Source organism: Pelophylax lessonae, assembly GCF_965119305.1.
Source record: "Pelophylax lessonae genome assembly, chromosome: 10".
NCBI lineage: Eukaryota > Metazoa > Chordata > Amphibia > Anura > Ranidae > Pelophylax > Pelophylax lessonae.
In genome coordinates, this window is record NC_138777.1 from 125,063,780 (window position 1) to 125,091,532 (window position 27,753).

Genomic DNA, 27,753 nt, shown 5'->3' on the forward strand with positions numbered 1-27,753 from the left:
GTGAACACAATCTTTTTGGGGTGCAGTGAACAAAATCCTTTGTGGGGTGCAGTGAACACAATCTTTGTGGGGTGCAGTGAACACAATCTTTTTGGGGTGCAGTGAACAAAATCCTTTTTGGGGTGCAGTCAACATCCTTTTTGGGGTGCAGTGAACACAATCTTTTTGGGGTGCAGTGAACAAAATCCTTTGTGGGGTGCAGTGAACACAATCTTTGTGGGGTACAGGGAACAGAATCTTTGTGGGGTGCAGTGAACACAATCTTTGGGGGGTACAGTGAACACAATCTTTTTGGGGTGCAGTGAACAAAATTCTTTTAGGGTGCAGTGAACACAATCTTTGTGGGGTGCAGTGAACAAAATCCTTTTTGAGGTGCAGTGAACACAATCTTTGTGGGGTGCAGTGAACACAATCTTTGTGGGGTACAGTGAACACAATCTCATACTTCTGAACATTTGAGGGTGCTGCCTGTTCCATACTCCTCCTCCTACTGCTCAACCATCCTTTTAGGGGTACAAACAATAGTAATTGGGGCCTAGTGTGGTGGTATTCGTGTGAGATACATACACTTTCTTTTTGATCATATTTTCTATTCCGCTATTCAATTAAATCCTTTGGGGATCAATTAAATTGCGTGATAGTCTGTGTCGGTACGTGTGAGATCCTCCTTTCCAAGTTTTTGGGGTTCATCTCATACTTCTGAAGATTTGAGGGTGCTGCCTGTTCCATACTCCTCCTCCTACTGCTCAACCATCCTTTTAGGGGTACAAACAATAGTAATTGGGGCCTAGTGTGGTGGTGTACGTGTGAGATACATACACTTTCTTTTTGATCATATTTTCTATTCCGCTATTCAATTAAATCCTTTGGGGATCAATTAAATTGCGTGATAGTCTGTGTCGGTACGTGTGAGATCCACCTTTCCAAGTTTTTGGGGTTCATCTCATACTTCTGAAGATTTGAGGGTGCTGCCTGTTTCATACTCCTCCTCCTACTGCTCAACCATCCTTTTAGGGGTACAAACAATAGTAATTGGGGCCTAGTGTGGTGGTGTACGTGTGAGATACATACACTTTCTTTTTGATCATATTTTCTATTCCGCTATTCAATTAAAACCTTTGGGGATCAATTAAATTGCGTGATAGTCTGTGTCGGTACGTGTGAGATCCACCTTTCCAAGTTTTTGGGGTTCATCTCATACTTCTGAAGATTTGAGGGTGCTGCCTGTTCCATACTCCTCCTCCTACTGCTCAACCATCCTTTTAGGGGTAGAAACAATAGTAATTGGGGCCTAGTGTGGTTTTGTACGTGCGAGATACATACACTTTTTTGGATCATATTTCCTATTCCGCTATTCAATAAAAAACTTTCTAGGGCAAGATCTTAAATTACAGAAATATGAGGAGACCGTCAAATAAGGGCCGTGGCCTGGGTCGTGGTGCTGCTGGTAGAGCTCCTGTTGCAAGGAGAGGACGTGGTCAATCTGTGCCAGCTACACGCACAAGTGAAACACCTTCCTCAAGTGTGAGTAGGCGACAGAACCTGCATCAGTATTTGGTAGGGCATCATACGCCCCTAGAAGTGATGAGGCCAGAACAAGTGGAGGCGATAGTAGATTGGTTTGCTGCTGACAGTGCCTCCAGTTCCTTCACATTGTCTCCCACCCAGTCTACTGCAGAAAGGTCACAGTTGGCACCTGCAGCCGATGTCCAACCGTCTTTCACCTCACCCCCTTGCAAATCAGGCAAGCAGTCTGAGCCCCAAGCCATACAGCAGTCTCTTCTTCTTTTTGATGACTCTGTCAGCAGGGTTTCCCAGGGCCATCCACCTAGCCCTGCCCCAGAAGTGGAAGAGATTGAGTGCAGCGATGCCCAACCACTTATTTCTCAAGATGAGTACATGCAAGGATCATCGCAGCATGTCTCCGATGATGACGAAACGCAGGTGCCAACTGCTGCGGCGTTCAGCATTGTGGAGACCGACAAGGAGGGCAGGGGTGAAGACTGGGTGGAAGATGATGTGGAGGACGATGAGGTCCTCGACCCCACATGGAATGAACGTCATGCAGGTGACCTGAGTAGTTTGGAGGAAGAGGCGGTGGTCGCACAGAGCCACCAGCACAGCAGAAGAGGGAGCAGGGTGCAGAAGCGGAGCGGCCATGCCCTAGACACTACGCCCGCTACTGCCCAACGCAGCAAGGGAACGAGCGCACCAAAGTCAGCTCAAAGGAGTTCTCTAGCGTGGAAGTTCTTTAGAAAATGTGCTGATGACAGGACACGAGTGGTTTGCACCCTGTGCAATCAGAGCTTGAAGCGAGGCATAAACCTTCTCAACCTGAGCACAACCTGCATGATCAGGCATCTAAGTGCAAAGCACGAGCTGCAGTGGAGTACACACCTTCAAAACCAAGAAATGTCTCTGGCTCATCCTGCTTCCTCTTCTGCTGCAGTCTCGGCCGCTCCAGCCACATCTGTAGTGATACCGGCACCTGCCACCCCGCAAACAGACGATCTCTCAGAAACACCACCACCTGGGTCACCAACAACCATCTCCACAATGTCCCGTGGAAGCGTTCAGCTTTCCATCTCCCAAACACTTGAGAGGAAGAGGAAGTACCCCCCTACCCACCCGCGATCCCTGGCCCTGAATGCCAGCATTTCAAAATTATTGGCCTTTGAAATGCTGTCATTCCATCTGGTGGAGACGCACAGTTTTAAAAACCTTATGTCGGTGGCTGTCCCACAGTACGTCGTGCCCAGCCGCCACTACTTTTCCAGGCAAGCCATCCCTTCCCTGCACAACCAAGTGGGGGAAAAAATCAGGTGTGCACTGCGCAACGCCATCTGTGCCAAGGTCCACCTAACTACCGATACGTGGACCAGTAAGCACGGTCAGGGGCGTTATATCTCCCTAACGGCACACTGGGTAAATGCAGTGGCGGATGGGCCTGAGGCGGATAGCAATTTGGCGCATGTCCTTCCACCACCGAGGATTGCAGGGCGCTTCAGTTTGCCTCCTGTTCCTAACTCCTCCTACTCCGCTTCCTCATCCTCTACCGCCTCCTCATCCGGACAGCGTAACACCTTCACCACCAACTTCAGCACGGCCAGGGGTAAACGACAGCAGGCAGTTTTACAACTTGCCTGTTTGGGGGACAAACCACACACCGCGCAGGAGTTGTGGAGGAGCATGGAACAGCAGACAAATGAGTGGTTGCTGCCAGCGAGCCTCAAGCCCAGCCTGGTGGTGTGCGATAACGGGCGAAATCTCATAGCAGCTCTGGACCTAGCCGGTTTGACGCACATCCCTTGCCTGGCGCATGTGCTGAATTTGGTGGTGCAGAGGTTCATTAAAAACTACCCCGATATGTCAGAGCTGCTGCAGAAAGTGTGGGCCGTTTGTGCGCACTTTCGGCGTTCTCACCCTGCTGCTGCTCGCCTGGCAGCGTAACTTCGGCCTTCCCGCTCACCGCCTCATATGTGACGTGCCCACAAGGTGGAACTCCACCTTGCACATGCTGGAAAGACTGTGCGAGCAGCAGCAGGCCATAGTGGAGTTTCAGCTGCAGCACGCACGCGTGAGTCGCTCTGCGGAACAGCACCACTTCACCACCAATAACTGGGCCTCCATGCGAGACCTGTGTGCCTTGTTGCGCTGTTTTGAGTACTCCACCAACATGGCCAGTGGCAATGACGCCGTTCTCAGCTTAACTATCCCACTTCTATGCCTCCTTGAAAAAACAATTCGGGCGATGATGGAAGAGGATGTGGCACAGGATGAGGAGGAGGAGGAGGATGAAGAGGTAACATTTCCAAGGCTTTCAGGGCAGTCATTCGCAAGGGGCTCCGAGGGTGGGTTCCTGCACACACAAACGCCAGGGACACAATTGTCCAGCAGGGGCACAGTTCTGGAGGATGAGGAGGATGAGGAGGAGGAGGAGCTGGAGGAGGAGATGGAACCATGTTCACAGCAGGGTGGCACCCAGGCCAGCTCATGGCCATCACTGGTGCGTGGCTGGGGGGATACAGAGGACACGACGATACACCTCCCACAGAGGACAGCCTTTCGTTGCCTCTGGGCAGCCTGGCACACATGAGCGATTACATGCTGCAGTGTCTCCACAACGACCGCCGAGTTGCCCACATTCTAACTTGTGCTGATTACTGGGTGGCCACGCTGCTGGATCCCCGTTACAAGGACAACGTACCGTCCTTAATTCACTCACTGGAGCGCGATCGCAAGATGCGCGAGTACAAGCGCACGCTGGTAGACGCCATGCTGCTGGCATTCCCATCTGACAGCGGGGCCGCAGTGGAAGCACAAGGCAGAGGAGGAGGAGGAGGAGGAGGAGGTCGCCAACGCAACCAGGGCACCGCCAGCACCTCAGAAGGCAGGGTTAGCATGGCCGAAATGTGGAAAAGCTTTGTCAGCACGCCACAACAAACAGCAGCACCAGCAGCTCAGATGGAACGTCTTAGCAGGAGGCAGCATTTTACCAACATGGTGGAGCAGTATGTGTGCACACGCCTACATGTAGTGAATGAGGGGTCTGCCCCCTTCAACTTCTGGGTCTCCAAATTGGGCACATGGCCTGAGCTTGCCCTTTACGCCTTGGAGGTGCTGGCGTGCCCTGCAGCCAGTGTATTATCTGAACGGGTATTTAGCACGGCTGGGGGCGTTATAACAGACAAGCGCAGCCGCCTGTCCAGAGACAATGTGGACAAGCTCACGTTCATTAAAATGAACCAGGCATGGATCCCACGGGACTTTTCCGTACCTTGTGCAGAATAGCAATGGATACCGACCTTACCCACCCATTGTTCCATTTTTGCTCTTTCTCACTCTTTTGGGGTGTACCCTCATTTAAAATTTGTGAAAAGAAGCAGTGTTGGCTACCTCGTCCTCCTCCTCAGGGCCAGATTAACGTAGGGGCTATTGGAGCTGCAGCTCCAGGCCCCTACCTTTTATATAGGCCCCGGGTTGGCCATATTCACTGTGACCGCTCTTCTGTCACTTGTAAACACAGAAGTCTGGCTTCTATGCTCGCTTCCCCAGGCAGCACCCTCAGAACCTCCCCACACAGCGCGAAGGCCTGACAAGGAGGGACAGTTGCCGATGCATGGATGTGTTTATGGGCTTCAGAGACAGCATCCCATGTTGAATTAGGCATGCATGGCTGCACCCTTCCTCCTCTGGGTGCATGGCAAGGCACGGCCCTTAAGGCCCTTCAAAATCCTCAGCACCAAGCCCATGATGCTCTTAATCCGGCCCTGGTCCTCCTCCACCGCCGCTTCCACCTACATCGCCCATAGGTGTGCGCAGCCTATTGCATTAAGGTGTGCACCCCAAAGTTGAAATACACATGCATGTGTTTGCCAGCAGGGAGAGTAATGTATCGGGGCCATGTACCTGTAGGCAAAGAGAAATAGAGCAGAGCAGGTCCGAGGGAGATCTTTCCCATCTCCTCACTGGCAATGCTATGTGCCCTAGGTGATTAGGGTGTGCCCAGGCACACCCGGCACACCCTGTGCGCATGCCTATGTCACCGCCACATCCACCACCACCTCAACCTCCCTCCTACTCCATATGGGCCTCGTCCTTCAGAGATGAAGAAGAACATTGTTTTATTTTTCTGTTTTTTTTTTGTTGTTTTAAGTTATTTCCCTATCCACATTTGTTTGCAGAGCACTTGCCATGCTCTTAATTACGTTTTGCTGCCATTTGCAGCACTCTAGCCCTTTCCTTTGGTGTTTTAGAGCCATTTTAGTGCCTTAAAGTTCGGGTCCCCATTGACTTCAATGGGGTTCGGTGTCCGGGAAAAGTTCGGTAAAAGTCCGGGACACGGACCCGGACTATTTTTTAAAGTTCGGCTGAACCCGTCGAACACGGACATCTAGGTGTCCGCTCAACCCTAGTAATAAGCCAGACACTTTTTTTACTGCCAGTATCTGCATGTTGACAAAATCAAACACGGCCATACATCTTAGACCAATGTTCTTACTGAATTGTAAACCAAAGTTCTAACTAAATTTAGATGTGCAGTTTTTGGTAAAATTCTTGGGGTTAAGATAGACAATGGCATTTTGAGATTAATAAAGAATGAACAAGTGGGTTTTATGACCAACCATCATGCTACTGATGGTGACAGAGGGTTTTTTTTTTTACCTTATTTCAGAGAATGTATTAAGGTTAAAATTATAAAGCTTTAGAACCACTTTAAGTAATCATTGAAAAAACGTATGGAAAAACTCTGAGATTACAAATGCCCCATATGTCGATTGCAACTTTCACTAACAATCCTTCTTTACCCTTGGGATAAAAAGAGCCACATAGATTCTTGTGATGGACCTAAACAGACTTTTGCTGGCTGTATGACTTACTGGCTATGTGCAATATGTTAAACATCTCCCACTAGCTACAGCCCTCAAATTCCTCCTGTGGTGATGTTTCCATATCCTTAAATTTGAAATACAAAAATGTGCTTTTCAAACACCAATGTCTCCCTCTAGGGGTATGGTAATCTTGATCTACACTGTGTGGCAATTATTAGGCAAGTTGTATTTTTGAGGATTCAGTTCATTATTGAACAAAACCGTGCTCTCAGTCAGTCCAAAATGTTAATAAACCTTAAACCTGAATATTTAAGAAAGTAAAAGTGAGGCTTTGGCTTTCTTTGGAGAATATGTGTGCACAATTATTGGGCAACTATTAGTGTGCCAAATTATTTTGCAACTAAATGAAAAACGAGAATGTTCCCATATATTTTCATACGTTAAAGTGATAATAAAAAAGAAATAACTCAAAATTTATAAATAAACATTTCTGACAAAAAAAAAAATCAGAGACCAATCTAGCCACCCTTCTTTTTCAATAATAGCCATAAGCATTCCATTCATGGAGTCTGTCCGTATCTTAGGGTCCTTTCACACGAACTTTCCACCCGGCAAACTCAGTTTTGCTCAACGGGGATTGATCCACCGAACCCCGCTGAGCAGGCGGATGACAGGTCCGTCTCCGCTCACTGTGCAGAGAGGGACCTGTCAGAGCCCTGCTCCCCTCTATGGGAGATCGGTTTAAAATGAACCGCCTGTCCGTTGTCATCTGATCCTCCAGATGGATGGAAAAATAGGGTTTCCATCTGTCTGGATTGCACAGACAGGATTGGATCGGATAGCAGCAGGTGTCAGCGGACATGTCACCACTGACATCTGCTGCTCCATAGGGGTGCATGGAGCATCTGATCAGGTCCGCCTGAAAAACAGACATGTGGACCTGATTGGAAAGCCTGTTTGAAAGGGGCCTAAATCTGTTGACAATCAACTTTGTGTGCAGCAGCAACCACAGCCTCCCAGACACTGTTCAGAGAGGTGTACTGTTTTCCTTCACTTTAAATCTCCTGTTTACGAAGTGCCCACAAGTTCTCAATAGGGTTTAGGTCAGATGAGGAAGGGGGTCAGGTCATTATTTTTTCATCTTTAAGGCCTTTATTGGCTAGCTACAATAGTGGAGTACTTCAATGCATGCCATGGAGCATTGTCCTGCATAAATATCATGGTCTTCTTGAAAGATGCAGTCTTTTTCCTGTACCACTGCTTGAAGAAAGTGTCTTCTAAAAACTGAAAGTAGGTTTGGGAGTTGATTTTGAGTTACCCCACCTCCACCTTGCTGGCATCTGAGTGGTAGTGGAGCTTTGAGCCCATTACTGATCCAGTCACAGACCCATCCATCTGGTTCGTCAAGTCACTCTCATCACATAAATCTATAAAACCTTTGAAAAAAAATCGGTCTTCAGATATTTCTTGGCCCAGTCTTGATGTTTCAGCTTGGGTCTTGTTCAGTGGCAGTCCAGTTTCAGCCTTCCTTACCTTGGCCATGTCTCGGAGTACTGAACACCTTGTACTTCTGGGCACTCCAGGTAGGTTGCAGTTCTGGAATATGACAGCACTGGAGGATAATTGGTTCCTGGTAGCTTCACGTGTAATTCTTCTCAAATCTTTGGCAGTTAATTTGCATCTTTTTTTATATAAATACACTTCTTGTGACCCAGTTGACTATTTGCAACAAAAGGTTTGGTGGTTCTGTGATCACATCCAATGTCAGGAGTGCTGCTTCCTTCTAAAAGACTTTTTACAATTTTGACTTTTCAGAGTCAGTTAAATCCCTTTTTTGGCCCATTTTGCCTGAGGAAAAAAGCTTCCTAATAATTATGCACACCTTCATATAGAGTGTTAACCTCCTTAGGCCACACACTCCCTCAGTACACAAATGCACATCACCTGATATGTTTAAATCCAATAAGCAGTCAAGTTTATACAGCTTGGAGTTGGACAAAATGCATAAAAATTATGATTTGGCCAAAAAAACTTGCCTAATAATTTTGCACACAGTGTATAGTACTCTTTTGGAAAGGAAATTTGTATGTCCTCTGCCCTATGTTTCCCAATGCAAAAAAGATTTGGGTGGTTCCTTTGAGCCACAACAGTTGATTCAAATTCAGGACAGGATTGCACACAAATAGCTAAACACATAATTTAATAAGACCTACTATAAATTACTAATTCAGGTTCTTGAGGTACGATGTCCTGATTCCAACTTCCCTTTCCTAATCTCCATCCTTTCCTACCTCCTTCCCCATAGTCTCTCTTCTGGTTCATATTTTTCCTTAGTTCTTCTCTACTTTTATGGTCTTCTCTTTCCTTGCAGTATACATATTATTATTATTGCCTAGAAAAAGAGATCACAGGTTGTCCCAGATGAGAGTTTCCCCCCACTGTGGTCCTAATGTGTCCCTTTAACAGTGCACCAAGTTAGCTGTTGAAAGACCCCCCTTGTGGATTGGGCTGCATTGCACCTCCTCCTCCAATTGCTCTATTTACCATATATGGCGTGCTAGGGGACTTGCACACTCACACCACACATGAGACCCAAAAACACACCTGGGTTTTTACCTATGTATACAACGTAATGATGTGTATTTCCATATTTTTGAAGTTCATGTGTGTTTCTGTATATTTTTATGTAAAAATTCCTTTTTTTTAAAAAAAAAAAAGGACAGACCAAACACTCGTCTGAATTGGACCTATAAAATTCTCACGTTTGCTAAACATAACAATGCATCCATCTTTTTTTTTTTAGCCTACAGCACCTGGTATTCCCAAGCAGTCTCTCATCCAGGTACTAACCAGGCCTGACGCTGCTTAGCTTCCGAGATCAGACGAGATCGGGCACGTTCAAGGTGATATAGGCGAACTATGCATCCATCTTGCATGCATCCATAGCCTGGTGCTATTGTACAGGTAAACACATACTGAATGATTTATGAGGCTGTAAAAGCTGTTAATTGAACTGTATATGTTTGTCTAATGTAGCCTACTATTTCATATCACAGGTACTCAAAGACAGATTTGCATCGGTCTTGGACAGCAAGTATACTCTGATGGCTGCTGCCACAATGCCCAAATTAAAGGTCCGCTGAATCTCATTACAATTTACAGGTAACTAGTAACTAATAACTAATTACATTTTTTGAGTAACTACTCCAACACTGATTATAACAAACAACTGCCCATCTAATGCAATTGCATTTTCCTTGACAAACACATACCTTCTCCATCCCCTTAGTGGCTCCATGCTCGAATTCGAAATACAGCAGGTAGTGAAGGATGCAACGAACCATGCCATTATTAGGAAAGTCAGAAAAAATATTATCCTTAATGGTAGAATGAAAAGACCACATAGCAGCATCTGAAATCAAGCAAAATGCAATGAAAGCAATTATTAAACATCTCAAGATAACGTAAATATACAACTAAACAATCTTTAAGGTAGTTATATAGATATCTATGGATAACAGTAAAAGTGGTTGAAGAGGTCTTGTCACAAGGTCTGCTTAAAAGATGTAGTTAAAATGCATTTTTTCATGACTACACAGCAGGTTCCTTGTTGGATTTCATATCCAAAACATTTGTTATAACTTTGAGAAAATACTGTAGCTGTAAAAGTAAACTTTTTTCTCAGAAACTTCAAGAATTATTCCTGCTTATAAAGCTGCTACTTCCACTATGTATATTACAGCTTGTGATAAATATATATTTAAAAGGAAAACGTTTAAAAAGCATCAAGGTAGATATACTTATCATGCCCAAATGTTCTGGGGGCATCGGATTCCCAGACATGGTTCAGCAATACTATTCAGCACATCTGTCTTGGATACTGGACTGGTGCAATCATAGCAAGGTAATGAGCTGGATATCAATTGAATAATCTATAAATCGCCCATTCCGCTCATGGCTCTTCCTTGGCTATGTAACCTGGGCTTTGATCAGGTAAAGGACCGTCCTTTTTTAAGAAGCACTTATAAAATAGCTCATATGATTAAATGTAGTGTGGTAAGCTCCGCAACGACATCACCTATGATGTCAGTGACTGGTAACCCAGATTTTACGCTGAGGTTATCCGACACTAGAATGCACCAATTTACAGAAGCTCATAAATTCAGAAAAAAAGATTTTAGAGATTGAAATGACTGGAAATCTATAGCAGATATACAATCTAGGCTTATACCCCCTCTTCTGAGCTGGCAAGTAATTCAATTACAGCATTATCTTGTGTCACTTCCTTGAGAGAGTACAACACTGGGGTACAGTGTAAGCCAGCACTACAGAAGAAAAAGAGGTAGGGGTACTTATTTCAAGTGATTGCAAAATAAGCAAACAAGACAGTGGGCAAAGTGAATAGAATTCTAGGATGCATCACTAAAGGGATCACCAGCAGGAGGAAGCAGGTTCTGATTCCCCAATATAGATCTATAGTGAGACCTAATTTAGAATACTGTGCCCACTTCTGGAGACCTCAATTACAAAAGAGATTGATAAGACAGAACGAGTCCAGAGACAGGTAACAAAAATGGTGAAAGGTCTGGGGGATAAAACATATTAAGAGAGACTTTAGAAACAAAATATGTACAGTCGGGAAAAAAAGAAGGGAAAGGGGAGACGTCAAGAGGTGAATAAAGTTCAGTAGGGCAGTTTTTTTTTTAATATGAAACCAACTCAAGAACACTGGGACATGAGCTCAAAAAAAAAAAAAAAAAAAAAACTGGAGGAAACCAATTCTAAAAAGTATTATTTTACTGACAGTTAAAGGCTTCAAACATGCTTGGGACAAACATAGATCTATACTCTATACTTTGGACAACTATAGATCTATCTATACCATATTATAATATATATATATATATATATATATATATATATATATATATATATATATATATATATATACACACTACTCTGAGTGTCAATAGACAGCCCGTCTCCTCAGAACTTCCTATAATGCCCATATTAGGAGTTGACTTCCTGTTCCTTACAGTTTACAGGAATACGTTTTAGCTTCCAGGATAGAGGCAAGACTCCATTAGCCACATGTTTAAAGACACACAAAAAGACACAAAAATGCATAACTCCCAGTCTACTGAACAGAACCCCCACATTCAACCCATCCCCCGATAGCCTGGATCTGAGCGCTCAACATATCTGCCACAAATACATATATGCCACAAATACAGTCAAATTGCCATGGTGTTAATGTTTAGCATGGGCTGATGAGAGGGTCCATAGTCACATTGCTGGAGGTGAGCAACCAGGCTTCTCCAACGCCCAGTGGCGAGATTGGTCTCGTCACATCTCTCCCCCTTTCCAAAAAGACTAACAGGGTACCTGACCTCCTGCCGGTCAGCGCCCTTGTTAGTCCAGCAGCCCACCCACAAAGCAGAAAAAAACAGTACGGCCCACCCACAATAAATGGTTACTACACCTGGTTAGAGGAGAAACTTGTCCATGTCCAGGTGCCTCACCACGGCTGTGTAGGGGACTGGTAGGCTGCCTTGGTGGGTTGCTGAGTGGGCAGAGACCAGCGGTACTCTGTCCTGGTGCCAGCACTACAACCGGAGTAGTCTGGTTGGAGCCTGGTGGCTGGAGACTCACTGTCTCCCCCTTGGATACACAGCTCTGTCGTGGGGGGGTAGGACCGACCATCCCTATCCCCTGTGTGGTAGGTGCAGAGACCACGGTCCCATCTGCAGCGGTGGGGGGCTTACAGTCTCCCCCTGGTACATTAAGCTGCCGCTGGGGAGAGGGGGTAACAAGCTCCTCTCCCGATAGAACACTCTGCCCATCATTGATCCGCCGCTGGGGAGAGGTGGTAACAATCTCCTCTCCCATACATACTTCCAGTCTTTGCGGAGGGAGACCGACTGTCTCTCCTCCCAACACAGAGTCCTGCTGCTGGTGAAAGGAGACTGGGCTCTCTATTCCCTGTAGGATACTCTGCCGCTGGGGAATGGAGACTGGGCTCCCAATTCCCTGCTGTATCTCCCGCTGGGGAATGGAGACTGGGCTCCCAATTCCCGGCACATCACACTGCCGCTGGGGAGGGAGGACACTGCTCTCCTCTCCCTGCACTTTACAATGCCGCTGGGGAATGGAGACTGGGCTCCCAATTCCCTGCAGGACCGGTGGAGAGACCTTGGTCCCATCTGCACTGGTGGGGGGCTTACAGTCTCCCCCTGGTACATTAAGCTGCCGCTGGGGAGAGGGGGTAACAATCTCCTCTCCCATACATACTTCCAGTCTTTGTGGAGGGAGACCGACTGTCTCTCCTCCCAACACAGAGTCCTGCTGCTGGGCGACAGGACCGACTGTCTCTGCCCCCTTTAACTCAGCCTGCCGCTGGAGAATGGAGACTGGGCTCCCAATTCCCAATAAATCAGGCTGCCGCTGGGGAATGGAGACTGGGTTCTCCTCTTCCCTTAACTGTACCTGCCGCTGGAGTTCCTCCCAACGTGCCAGCTGGCCCTCTCTCTCTGCCCTGTCTAGCAGAGTCCCGAACACTAAGTTCTTCACGAACCGCTTGGATCTCTCCAGTGGATTGGGTCCGAAAAAGTTCAGCCGTAACCACACCATACGGTCATATTCTCTCAGAGAGTATCTGTACTCCACTGCTGGTTCCATCCCGTCGCTTGCCACCGATTGTTACGGAACAGGGCACCCCTGAGCAGGTACCTCCATTGACAGACGCTCCTAGTGCTTCCCGAGGGCTCCAAGCACTCCACCAGACACCGTAAGCACTTCAGACTCCACGAACCGCCGCAGCTTGGTTAGGGTCTTGGCATCTCCTACCCACCCTGGACCAACGACAAGGCTCCAGGTTCCTGTGGGTGAACCTCTCTTTCCCCAGAGAGTGCAGCAGAACAAGCTCTTATACAAGCTCTTACAAGAGCTTAGTGATTCTCTAAGGGAGTATGGAAGACCATAGCAATCCCTGCAGCAGATTCCCCCAATAACGAGACAAAGCTCTGAGTTGAGGTTAAAACAGGAACAACATCAACCTTTATTGGAAGAACACAGCACACTTTTATACAGAAATTGGAACATCCTTCCCCCAACAACCGCTTTCCCATTGGTCATTTGTAAAGTACTTGCAGTTCCCAATAAGGTCCTCTCCAGCCCATGCAAATGAGGGCTTGAAAATGAGTCAACAGGGATTGGTCAGATAGCTTTGACCAATGCAAGGAGACAGAAGCCCCAGGGGGCAATCAATGTAAACTATAGTCAGACACAGAACAATGGTTCCCTAACGAGCCCTCAATACACATTACTCTGAGTGTCAATAGACAGCCCGTCTCCTCAGAACTTCCTGTAATGCCTATATTAGGAGTTGACTTCCTGTTCCTTACAGTTTACAGGAATACGTTTTAGCTTCCAGGATAGAGGCAAGACTCCATTAGCCACATGTTTAAAGAAACACAAAAAGACACAAAAATGCATAACTCCCAGTCTACTGAACAGAACCCCCACATCCCCCGATAGCCTGGATCTGAGCGCTCAACATATCCAAACAGCGCTCAGATGCCACAAATACAGTCAAATTGCCATGGTGTTTATGTTTAGCATGGGCTGATGAGAGGGTCCATAGTCACATTGCAGGAGGCGAGCAACCAGGCTTCTCCAACGCCCAGTGGCGAGATTGGTCTCGTCACAATATATATATATATATATATATATATATTTATTTGAGTTGTTTCCGACCGCACTCTTGACCGAGATCCAGCAGTTTGTTTGTTACATCTTAGCGCTCTCTCAAAGTGCAGATATCACAATTCAGTAGTGAGATACTGTATCTTCTCAATGTGGCTAGGGCCGGTATACTAATGAAGTGGAAATCCTCCTCCCCTTCTACTGTAGGACATTGAATCAGAGCAGCAAATTATATAATGCGCATGGAGAAACCTACTGCATCAGTAAATAGACAGGAAGCCTGTTTTATTAAGACGTGGTGTCAGTGGACCCAGTTTACTGTATCGGAGAAATATCAGGCACTCTTTGATGAGCCTATAGTTGCATAAGCAAAAATGTGGTGGCACATAACTTTTTTTTCCTCTCTCTTCTTTTTCTTCACTTGGCCTCCGGAAGGTTTTACCCTCTTCCTGACCAGGGCATTTTTGCTATTTGGCACTGCGCTAATTTAACTGGTAATTGCGTGGTCATGCAACGCTGTACCTAAACAAAATGTATCTACTTTTTTTTCACACAAATAGAGATTTCTTTTGGTGGTGTTTGATCACCACCCTGTTTATTTTTTGCAATCTAAATGGAAAAAGACCAAAAATTTGGGGGAAAAAAAAGGTCTACTTTTTGTTATCAAATAAACTCAAATTTCATTATAAATTTAGGTCAAAAGGTATTCTGCCATTATACAAATGGTATATAGTATAATATACTGGAATTTAAGCAAGCTTTTACTTTCTGACTGAGTATCAATATTATTTATTGAGCTGCTAAAATGCCAGGACAGTACAACCCCCCTCCCAAGCAGTGGACACCCCAAGGAATTTGTTGAGAGGCATGTTGAGCCCATGAGAGATTGTATGTTTTGTCACAAGTTTTTAAAAATGACAAAAAAAAAATTCTTACTTAAAGGGTTTGTAACCCTAAATTTTGCTTTGCTGCAAGTCCCTCACTTTCAAGCTCCCATCCTGCACTGTATAAGTTTTTGCAACTAATGAAGGCTCTAAATACCTTTTTGTGAAGCGTCTTCAGGCAAGTCACTTGACTCCCACCCGCTCTGCTAATACTATCCAGGGCTCTCCCTCTGATGTCACCCAGGAGTCACGTGACCGCTGAGCTACCATTTGGCTCCTCTCACTGTAGCCCTAGATTGTGTTATCAGAGTGGCCAGGAGTCACGTGACCGGCCTGAAGTTACTTTACAAAAAGGTATTTAGAGCCTTTGTTTCTTACAAACACTTATACAGTGCAGGATGGCAGCTCAAAAGAGAGGCTGGCAGTGATATTGTACTTTTTTATTAACAGCAGCAGGGGGAGGGGTTGAGACAGAGACACAGACTCTTGAGCTCACAGGCAGGGATGGGGAAGAGGATGGAGGAGAGCAGAGAGGAGGCACAACGGATGAGAGGCACACAGGCCAACCACGGTAGTCAGGGCTCAGCAGCCATGATTATCATCTTCAGGACACAGAGGAGAGGGCTGAAACTGGCAGGATCTGCCAGGTTCTTTGCAGTTTTCAGAGGGGCAGGTTAGACAGCACAAGCACTGTGCTGTTTAACCTGCTATAAGGAAACAAGAGCTCTACTTTTTTTTTTTTTTAGGGCAACAAATCCTTTAAATAATATATTGCTCACACATGCCCTAGGTACATGTGGAATTACACCCCAAAATTCATTTGATGGTTTCTCCTGAGTATGGGGATACCATGTGTGAGACATTTTGGGAGCCCTGCCGCGTACAGGGCTCGAAAACCAATGACCACCTTTCTGCTTTTAAAGGGTATAATTTCCTCATTTCACTTCCCCAGGACAACAACTCCCCCCCCCCCCCCCCCAAATGACCTCTTTTTGAAAAGTAGACACCCCAAGCTATTTGTGGAGAGGCATGTTGAATTCATGGAAGATATACATTTTTGCCTCCAAGTTTAATTTTTTTTTTTTTTTTTTTTACACAAAATTGTAACTTAAATGCATGCTCATGCATGCAATAGGTATATGTGAAATAACACTCAAACACATTCTGCTACTTCTCCCGAGTATGGGGATACCACATTTGAGAGATTTTTTTGGCAGACTAGCCATGTCCAGGCCCCCAAAATCCAATGACCACCTTCAGGCTTTCAATCAGTGTATTTGTTCATGTCAGTTCCTCACCACCTATCATAGTTTCAGAGGCCCTGAAATGCTAGGATAGTACAAACACTCCCCCAAATGACCCATTTTTGGGAATTAGACACCCAAGAAATTTGATGAGAGGCATGGTAATCATTTTATAGCTCTCATTTTTTGTCACAAGGTTTTGAAAATTAAAAAAAGAAAAGAAAAAATACATTTCCGTTCTCTTTCTTCACTTTCCAAAAAAATTAACAAACGAGCTCTGCAAAATACTCACCATGCATCTTAGCAAATACCTTAAGGTGTCTACTTTGAAAAAAAAGTTGTTTTGTACTATCCTGGCATTCCAGGGCCTCAAAATGTAATAGGCAATGTAATAAGGAAATATTGCCTTTTAAATGCCTGAAGGCGCTTTTTGTATTTTGGGGTCCTGTACATGGCTAGACTACCAGAAAGTCTCTCATATGTGGTATCCCCATAATTGGGAGAAGTAGCAGAATGTGTTTTGGGGTGTAATTCCACATATATACATGGTATGTGTGAGAAAGATCTTAAAGTCACAACTTTGAGTAAAAAGAGAATATGTAATTTTCCAAAAACCTGTGGCAAAAAAAATAAAAAATTCCATGAACTCAACATGCCTCTCAGCAAATACCTTGGGTTGTCTACTTTGGTTAATTTTAGGGTTGTTTGAATTGTCCTGGTATTTTATGCCCAACATAAAAAGTGTGGCTTAGGCCACACATTACCCACTCTTCTAACCACTTTAAGACCAAGCCTTTTCTGACGCTTTTTGTTTACATGAAAAACCTTTTTTTTTTGCTAGAAAATTACTTTGAACCCCCCAAACATTATATATTTTTTTAAAGCAGGGGCCCTAGAGAATAAAATGGTGGGTGCTGTAATTTTATTATGTCACACAGTACTCAGTATTTATGCAGCAGATTTTGAAACACAAACTTATTGTAAAAATTTTGATTTTTGTCTTACCCTAAAATCCTTTTCTCTGATGTTCATTGACGGACACAGCCACCTGGTCATCTGTACACGCTTTCACAAAATGTTATACTATAGATGTGCTGGCATCTGCGAATGCTGCTTTTGGCCGCAACATTTTGCAGGCCGCTGTTTAAGAGTATTAGTCCTCTTTGAGGGTATGTTTTTTTCAGGTGAGCTCCAGTTGTTCCTGGCTGAGCTCCATGTTACCTGGTTGGCTAGGCTTAGCCTTTTGGGAATTTTTTTCTGCTGTGTTTTATCCCACCCCCTCATGTTTGATACTGCTTTGGGATGTCCCAATGGTCAAGAAGATTCTAGAGCTGTGTCCGTAAATGATTGAAATAGAAAATTGGATTTTTGTCTTAACGTAAAATCCTTTTCTCTGATGTTACATAGTTACATAGTTAGTGAGGTTGAAAAAAGACATCCGTCCATCCAGTTCAACCTATGATGTGTGTGTGTGTTTGCTGTTAACCGTACATTGTACACCCCTCTATGTTGTGGTCTTTAAGGTGCCCATCTCATAGTTTTTTGAAACCATCGATGCTCCCTGCTGATGCGACTGCTTGTGGAAGAGAATTCCACATTCTTACTGCTCTTATAGTGAAGAATCCCCTACGTATTTTAAGGTTAAACCGCCTTTCCTCTAGTTTTAGTGAGTGGCCTCGAGTCTTATTGTATTCCCTTTCTCTGAATAGTTTGTTCCTTATGCTAGGGTCGCCAGTACAGTATTTGTACATTGATATCATATCCCCCCTCAATCGTCTCTTCTCGAGAGAGAATAAGTTCAGTGCTTGTAGTCTTTCCTCATAGCTGATGTCCTCCATTCCCCCAATTATTTTTGTTGCCCTTCTCTGGACTCTCTCCAGTTCCAGCACATCCTTCCTGAGGACCGGTGCCCAGAACTGGACAGCATACTCCAGATGTGGCCGGACCAGAGTCTTGTAGAGTGGGAGAATAATCTCTTTATTTCTGGAGTGAATCCCCTTTTTTATGCATCCCAGTATTCTGTTGGCTTTGCTTGCAGCGTCTTGGCATTGCATGCCACTGCCAAGCCTGTTGTCTACCAGTACCCCCAGGTCCTTTTCCATCCTAGACTCACCCAGAGGTTCCCCCCCCTAGTGAGTAGCTTGCTTTCTGGTTTCTTGCACCCAAGTGCATTACTTTACATTTTTTAAAATTAAACCTCCTCTGCCATGTAGTTGCCCACCCCATTATTTTGTTCAGGTCCGCTTGTAAGGTTTCCACATCCTGCATAGACGATATTGGAATGCTTAGTTTAGTATCATCCACAAATACTGAGATTGTACTAGATATCCCCTCCTCTAGATCATTTATGAATAAATTAAACATGATTGGTCCCAGGACAGAACCCTGGGGGACCCCACTTTCTACACCTGCCCAATCCGAGTACTCCCCATTAATCACCACCCTTTGCACTCTCCACTGGAGCTAGTTCTCTATCCAGGTACTCACCTTATGGTCCATACCTACCTTCCTTAGTTTGAACAGTAAGCATTTGTGGGGAACGGTGTCAAAGGCCTTTGCAAAGTCCAAATACACCACATCCACAGGCTTACCTTTATCTAGGTGGCAGCTCACTTCATCATAGAAGGTTAATAGATTGGTTTGGCAAAAACGATTTTTCATGAATCTATGCTGATTACTACGAATACCATTTTCATTACTAAAGTCTTGTATGTGGTCCCTTAACATCCCCTCCAAAATCTTGCAGACTATTGATGTTAGGCTGACCGGCCTATAGTTACCCGGGATATATCTCTCCCCTTTTTTAAATATTGGTACCACGTTGGCTTTTTTCCAATCAGCTGGGACCATACCCATCTGTAAACTATCCTTAAAGATCAAGAATAATGGTCTGGCAATCACCCGGCTGAGCTCTTTAAGAACCCTCGGGTGCAAGCCATCCGGTCGCTGTGATTTATTTATGTTAAGTTTCTCTATTTATGTTAAGTTTCTCTAGTTTATTTCTAAATCTATCTTCTGTTAGCCATGGCGGTACTTCCTGAGGTGTATTATTTAGTTTGGCCTTACAAGCTGGGTTAGTGTAGCCCCCCCCCCCCCGATTCTTTTGTGAAGACTGAAGAGAGAAATTATTTAACACTTTTGCCTTTTCTCTGTCCTCTGTGTCCAGATTTCCTTTGTCATCTTTTATGGGGCCAATGTGTTCTGGCCTCCCTTTCTTACTGTTTATATACAGTACTTAAATAATTTTTTGGGGTTCTTTTTACTCTCTTCCGCTATATGTCTCTCGTGTTCTATTTTAGCCGCCTTGATTTCGTCTTTACATTTCTTATTACACTCTTTGTAATGCTTGAATGCTGCCAATGACCCCTCAGCCTTTTATTTTTTGAAGGCCTTTTCTTTAGCACTAATATGCATTTTTATGTTGGAGTTTAGCCACCCAGGGTTTAGTTTCGCTCTTTTAAATTCATTTCCCTTTGGAATGCACTGGCCAATCCCTTTGTTAAGTATGCTCTTGAAGAACTCCCATTTTTCCTCAGTGTTCTTTGTTCCCAGGGTTCTATCCCATTTGATATTTTCTAGCAGCGAGCACAGTTTTGGGAAACTGGCTCTTTTGAAATTCAGTGTTCTTATATTACCCTTGTTTCCTATTACTATGATTATTACTGAAACTAATTGACCTATAGTCACTGTTTCCCAAGTTGCCCCGTATTTCTATATCCGTAAGCAGGTCTGTATTGTTGGTGATCAGGAGGTCAAGTACAATGGAGTTCCCCTTGGGGCGGGACTTTTAAGGCACTATATAATATCAAGATACACAATTTAATTGAAAACTTTATTGAAAAAGTAGATAAATACAAAAAAGAAAAAATTGTTAAAATACTTGGCAAGTTATACAGACATAATGTACACAGTGAAATGCACCACATATGAACCGCGGGTATTCACCCGACGCGTTTCGGAGAGGAACCCCGAACTCCTTCTTCAGGGGTGCCCGCAGGAGGTGGTATGTTCACTGTAAAGAATGGAGAAAACTTGCCTGCCTATAAAGGCTAAAAACAGGAGATCAATATGCCGAAAGGCGCCAACCTAGGATGCCGTGTAGAAATGCTCGATGTTGGACCCAAAAGAGAAATTCTCTGTATGTCACAGGTGGTTGAAAAACTGCTTGCAACCCGAATTTCCCACAAGGGAAAAAGGGGGTAGGAATAGCTGGAACCCCCAGAAGACTCTTGTAACGGGCAGACAAATCCAGCTTGGCAAAGTAGATGTTATCTCATGCTCGGCATTTCTACACGGCATCCTAGGTTGGCGCCTTTCGGCATATTGATCTCCTGTTTTTAGCCTTTATAGGCAGGCAAGTTTTCTCCATTCTTTACAGTGAACATACCACCTCCTGCGGGCACCCCTGAAGAAGGAGTTCGGGGTTCCTCTCCGAAACGCGTCGGGTGAATACCCGCGGTTCATATGTGGTGCATTTCGCTGTGTACATTATGTCTGTATAACTTGCCAAGTATTTTAACAATTTTTTCTTTTTTGTATTTATCTACTTTTTCAATAAAGTTTTCAATTAAATTGTGTATCTTGATATTATATAGTGCCTTAAAAGTCCCGCACCAAGGGGAACTCCATTGTTCTTGTATTCCAATTTGGGATGTGGCACTCAGGGGACCACCCCACATGAATCAAATTTTTCTTTGAATCAGGAGGTCAAGTACCGCATTGTTTCTTGTCGGTGCATTCACCATCTGAACCATGAAATTGTCCTGCAAAACATTTAGGAACTGCCGAGCCTTGGCTGAATGCGCGATTCCTTCTGCCCAGTCTATATCTGGATAATTAAAGTCCCCCATTATAATGACATTTCCCATCTTTGCTGCCAATCCTATCTGTAAAAGGAGGTCCTCCTCCCCCTCCTCCCTCTGGTTGGGGGGCCTATAGCATATGTCCAACATTACCTTCCCCACAGTGCCTTCCCTTTGAAGTTCTACCCATAGGGATTCTACCTAGTCCATAGCTCCATTATTAATATTATCCCTCATATTTACCTGTACACTGTTCTTAATTTACAGACATACCCCTCCCCCTTTTTTTACCTTCTCTATCTCTGCGATAAAGGGAGTACCCCTGAATGGTCGCCATTCAGTCATGGGAGCTGTCAAACCAAGTCTCTGTTATCCCCACAAAATCTAAGTCCTCCTCAAACATCAGTAGCTCCAGCTCTCCCATCTTGTTGGCCAGGCTTCTGGCATTGGTATATAAACCTCTTAATTTTGACCGGTTGCATATATCCTCATTTGATGTTTTTAGGCTGCTCTTGAGATTTTTCCCCATACCCACCCTGGGTTTAGGAGCTCTGAACACCCTACCGCTAATGTCCTCATTTGTGCCCTCTGAATCTTGCTTTCCACTGGCTAATTCTATATCTGTACCCCCCCCCCCATCACCTAATTTAAAATCCCCTCTAACTTTATGGCAATCTTCTCACCCAGTACAGCTGCACCCTCCCCATTTAGGTGCAATCCATTTCTACCAAAGAGCCGGTGGCCGACCGAGAAGTCGGCCCAGTTCTCCAGGAACCCGAAACCCTCCTTACTACACCAGCTCCTCAGCCACTTGTTAACTTGGAGGTCCTAGTCCTAAACTTAGCTCCTAAGTCCCTGAAATCGTTTAGGACTCTCCATCTTCTTCTGCCTATGTCATTTGTACCTACGTGTACCATGACAACTGGGTTTTCCCCAGCCCCACCCAGTAATCTGTCCACACGATCCGCGATGTGCCGAACCCGAGCGCCCGGTAAACAAACAGACTGTTCGGCGCTCACGGTCTTTGTGACAGATTGCACTGGCTGTCCTTATGATTGAGTCCCCTACCACCAGCACCTGTCTTTCCTTTCCCTCTCTCCCGGCCTCACTGGAGGAGTTCTTCCCCTGGCAGCCAGCAATGCTGGTCCCTGACTGGTTTCCCCAACATCACGCAATCACGCAATGGGGCGTATTCATTGGGGTGCTCCAGCCCACGACCGGCCTCCTTGCCTTGTCCCCTTCTACCCCTCCTAACTGTCACCCCTCTACTCTGCTCTGATGCTTGCACCTCCCATACTCCGCCCACCTCTGTGCAGGCCCCTGCTTGCGCCTGACGGGTACGATCCTGGCTCTCCTTCGGTATGGACATTCCGCTCAGTGTTGCCAGCTGCTTCCCTAGATTCAGGACCTGAGCTTCCAGGGAAGCAACGTGCTTACATTTTGCGCATTTGTACTCGCCCTCGATCGCATGATCGAGGAACGCATACATATCACAAGATGCACACCAAATCGCATCTCCACACCCGCCGAACATTGTACCTACTAATCTAATGGGGATTCAGTAATTTTAGTCTAACCTGTGTGGCTGTTTCCTAGCTTCCTAACTCTACCTTCTCACCCTCTGGTACTCCGCTACACTCACTTGACACTCACAGTCGCACAACACTCACAGTCGCACAACACTCACAGTCGCACAACACTCACAGACGCACAGCCTGGTCAGTCGCACAACACTCACAGTAGAAATAGGTACTCACAGATACTCAGGTACTACACTATATCCTCAGTCAGTGTTCAATCTCATGTTCAATAATGGACACAGCACCTATCCCTCTATTGAGTTGGGTTATTTTTCTTCTGATACTGCTTGCAACTAAACTGAATGCCCTATAGCAAGAAGTGTGAGTATACCCCCTAGGACTGCCCCATAGGCACGGTAAAGCTTTTTCCTGCCTAGTGTCCTACTCCTGTAGGGGGCAGCATAACCCAATGGTCAAGAAGATTCTGGAGCTGTGTCCATCCATGTATGAAAGAGAAAAATACACCTTTTTGTATTTTAATGCACAAAAACAATATATTGCCCAAAAGATAGGAAACATGACATGCTTTAAAATTGCACACGCCCATGAAATGTGATAAACTACATAAAATTCGGACATATTCACAATCCCGCAGGCCTCTAAATTAAAAAAGGTACCTAGTGCAACGAACGGGAAAAAGAGCACCAGGCTGTCAGGGACTGCTTGAATTGCTACAAATAAAATTTACCTGCTAGTGCTAGCAGAAATCAGGCCTGACGCTATCTGGGATTGACACTAACATTATCTCTGGTCGTCTGTGACATTACTATAGTGATCAGTAAAAAAAATAAAAAAATAATCTGTACAGTGTACCAATGACACTGGGGAAGGGGCAGTGAAAGGGTTAAGTGGGTGTGATCAGGGGGTTAAAGGTGCCAAAGTGATTGCGTGCTGCTTTTACTCACTGTAGATGTGCTTTCAGTTTTAAATTAGAGGGGCAAAGGTTTAAAAGTAATATGAGGAAGTATTACTTTACTGAGAGAGTAGTGGATGCATGGAATAACCTTCCTGCAGAAGTGGTAGCTGCAAATACAGTGAAGGAGTTTAAACATGCATGGGATAGGCATAAGGCTATCCTACATATAAGATAGGGCCAGGGACTACTCATAGGATTCAGATATATTGGGCAGACTAGATGGGCCAAATGGTTCTTATCTGCCGACACATTCTATGTTTCTATGTTTCTTCTCTCACTAGAACAAAAAAGGGCTCTACGAGAGAAGATCGCATCAATTCATGTGCCTGTATTTTGTAAACACAGGCACATGCTGTTCTGTGAATCTCCAGAACTGATCAGCAGGTCAAGACCAAAAATCATTGGTCTAGACCTGAAGACTGATTGGTGTGGTGTCGAATCACAGCACCGCCGAGCCAGCGCGCACCCCCTGCCCAGGAGGGCCCTTGTATGTGATTTGGCGCAGGAGAGCTGCCTTATAAGTAACTTATGCGGTCAGCAAGCGGCTATCTTTTGCTACACTTATTGTTTATTTTTTTTCTGGTTCCGGTTCCCTTTCTCTTCTTTTTTTAGTTTTTCCTAAAAATATGTAAGATGCAATACCTTTCCTATTGGATACATATTATTGTTAATGAGGTCAAAAGTTTTTTGACATGCAGTACATTAAAAGGCCTGGATTCTTTCCTAGGTGTACATAATATAAATGGGTACTAAAATTTTTGTTTAGGTAAAGTTGATCCAGGGAATATCCGATTCCCTTTCGGGGGATCAGGAAGGAATTTTTTTCCCCTGCTGTAGCAAATTGGATCATGCTTTGCTGGGGTTTATTTTCGCCTTTCTCTGGATCAACAGCGGGTATAGGATTGTGTATATGGGATTGTATGGTTGGCTTTTCAATACTGTTTTTTTTTTTTTTTGTTTTTTTTTTTTGGTTGAACCGGATGGACTTGTGTCTTTTTTCAACCTGACTAACTATGTAGCTTTGTAACTATGCAACATAATGGTACCTTCAGAATCTGTGGATTTACTATTTGTTAAGGTGTATGAAAACTCATAATTCTGTATTTTAGTCCATTGCTTTAAAAAAAAAAAAAATAATGAAAAGTAAAAAAAAAAGTTCCGTTTTCATAATGCCTTGGAAGCTGCAATGTAAATTGCACTTGCCAGAAATACAAATCATACCAAATCATTTTTTCAATAAATGTGCAATTATCTGAAATTTGCCACCAGATGAAATTAAGGCCGAATGATAAAGGCCGAATGATAAAAACTGACGCTAGCTATGCTCTAGCAAAGGAACTGTTAATTCATTTGCACATAACTACCATCAAAGCTTCATAAATCAGGTTGATATTGGTCTTGGTTAACCACTTGACCTCCAAAAGGTTTTACCCCCTTCCTGACCAGAACATTTTTTGCTATTTGGCACTGCGCTACTTTAACTAGTAATGGTGCGGTCATGCAATGCTATACCCAAGCAACATTTTTTCCCCACAAATAAAGCTTTCTTTTGGTTCCCAGATCACCACTGGGATTTTTATTTTTTGCGATATAAATAAAAAAAAAAAAAAAGACCGGTAATTAAAAAAAAAAAAGATATTTTTGACTTTTTTTAATAAAAAATATCCATAAAACTTAAAATGTTTTTATACATTTAGGCCAAAATATATTCAATTACAATAAGCATATATTAATTGGTTTAAAAGTTATAGCATCCACAAACTATGGTATGTATACTGAAATTTACGCAATTTCTGACTGCCTATCACATTTCTTGAGGTGCTAAAATGCCAGGAAAGTACAACCCCCCCCCCCCCCAAAAAATTAAAACTTTTTGGAAAGTAAACACCCCAAGGAATTTGCAGAGAGGCATGTTGAGCTCATTGAATATTTTTTGGGTACTGGTGCCGAAAACCAATTACCGCCTTCAGGATTTCAAAGGGCGTAAATTGCTTATTTCACTTCAGCACTACCGATCAGTTTCGGAGGCCCTGAAATGCCAAGATAGCACAAACCCCCCAAATGATCTCTTTATGGAAAGTAGACACCACAAGCTATTTAATGATAGGCATGTTGAGTCCATGGAATATTTTATATTTTTTTTCACAAGTTTCTGGAACCTTACAAAAAACAAAGTTGTCACTTAAATGATAAATTGCCCACACATGCCATGGGTATATGTGGAATTACACCCCAAAATACATTCTGCTGCTGCTTCTGAGTATGAGGGATACCCCATGTGAGAGACTTTTTGGGAGCCTAGTCGCGTACACGACCCCAAAAAAACAGGACCCCAAAAAACAATTCCCACCTTCAGGCTATTAAGGGCTTAATTGTGTAAATTTACTTCCTCATTACCTATCACAGTTTTGGAGGCCTTGAAATGCCAAGATAGCAACCCCCCCCCCCCCCCCCCATGTTGAGTATTTTTCAGAGCTTCTTTTTTGTCACAAGGTTTGAAAAATGAGAAAAGAAAAGAAAAAAAAAAAAAAACACATTTTCATTTTCTTTCTTTATTTTCCAAAAAATTGTGGCAACATATGAGATCTGCAAAATACTCACCATACCTCTTAGCAAATATCTTGGAGTGCCTACTTTCTAAAAAGGGGTAATTTTGGGGGGGTGGTGGGATTTATGCAATCTTGACATTTCAGGGCCACTGATTGAGGAAGTGAAATGAGAAATTTACGCCCTTAGACAGTCTGAAGGCGGTGATCAATGTTCGGGGCTTGTATATGTGGCTAGACTGCCAAAAAGTCTCACACATGTGGTATCCTCATACTCAGGAGAGGCAAGAGAATGTGTTTTAGTGTGCAATTTTACAAATACCCATGACATGTGTCAAGAAACTTGTGGCAAAACATAAAATAGTTCATGGGCACAACATGCCTCTCAGCAAATAGCTTGGGGCGTCTACTTTCCGAAAAGGGGTCACTTGGGGGGGGGGTGCCATCTTGGCCTCCGAACTTGTGACAGGTAGTTAAGAAGTGCAATGAGGAAATAAAAGCCTGAAGGTGCTTATTGGATTTTGGGGTCCTGTGCGTAGCTAGACTGCCAAAACAGTCTCACATGTAGTATCCCCATATTAAGGAAAAGTAGCAAAATGTATTTTGGGCTGTAATTCCACATATACTGATGCATGTGTGAGCAATATATCATTTAAGTGACAACTTTGTGTAAAAAAAAAAAAAAAATTCTTATAACTATTTGAAGACCAAGCCTTTTCTAAAACGTTTGTATACTTTTTTGCTAGAAAATTACTTATGGAGGGTGTTGCAATTTTTTTTGTCACATAGTATTTGCGCAGCGATTTTCCAAACTCAAAAAATTATTTTTTTTAATTTTAATGCACAAAAACAATAAATTGCCCAATTGTTTGGTAAACTATAAAAGACGATTTTCTGCCGAGTACATAGATACCAAACACGACATGCTTTACAATTGCACACGCCCGTGCAGTGGTGACAAACTATGTACATATTTAAAGGCCTTTACAGGTTACCACTTTAGATTTACGGGGGAGGCCTAGTGGTAGAATTCCTCCGATTTTTAAATTTTACCTACAGGTAAGCCTATAATAAGGCTTACCTGTAGGTAAAATTAATATCTCCTAAACCTACACGGTTTAGGAGATATTCACCCTGCATGCAGCCACTGACACCAGCGGCGCATGCGCTCTGAAGGCCTGGCACATCTTGCCTGACCTTCAGAGCTCCTTGCCGGAAAGTGAACTCCCGCGTGCATGCGTGGGAGTGACGTCATCGCAGCTCCGGCCACTCCTAGCGCCAGAGCCGATGAACCCGGATGAGACGCCAAGGGAACATGTCTGCTCCCTCAGCGGTGTCCGGGCAACCGTGTCAGTGCTTTGTTCTAAGGTAAGTATTTCATAATGTGCTACTATGCGATATATACTAGCACATTATGCCATTGTCCTGCAGGGTTTTTTTTTTTTTTTTTTTTTGGAGGGGGGATACAAGCACTAAGTACAGCCCCATCATCTGGTCGTTAAACTCTACATCACCCATGTTAAGGTTGTAGTCGTGGACACAGAGTGGCTTCTTATCAACACCAATCACTGTTGCAATTCGGGCTGTCGAAAACATCCGGTTTTTCCTTTTACTTCACTGCAAGCAATTAATTATTTTTCAAGCAGGCTCTCTTCCCCATCTAAGTTGGGTATTTTAAAGCCGTTGGAGGAAGCCCCGGCGATTAGGTCTAACGGTGCCACAGTAGCCAATTTTTATTTCGTAAA

At 44.2% G+C, this 27,753-nt stretch overlaps 1 protein-coding gene across 1 annotated transcript in view; it reads right to left on the minus strand.

The window, feature by feature from the left end:
- Window positions 1-27,753, minus strand: part of LPCAT2 (lysophosphatidylcholine acyltransferase 2) — a gene marked incomplete at its 5' end in the record, with an annotated part of 226,525 nt that overhangs the window by 183,205 nt on the left and 15,567 nt on the right. Inside the window, one exon of the mRNA XM_082270732.1 lies at window positions 9,605-9,744. Within this exon, the coding sequence (XP_082126858.1) occupies window positions 9,605-9,744 (140 nt within the window). The remainder of the gene's footprint in view (window positions 1-9,604; window positions 9,745-27,753) is intronic.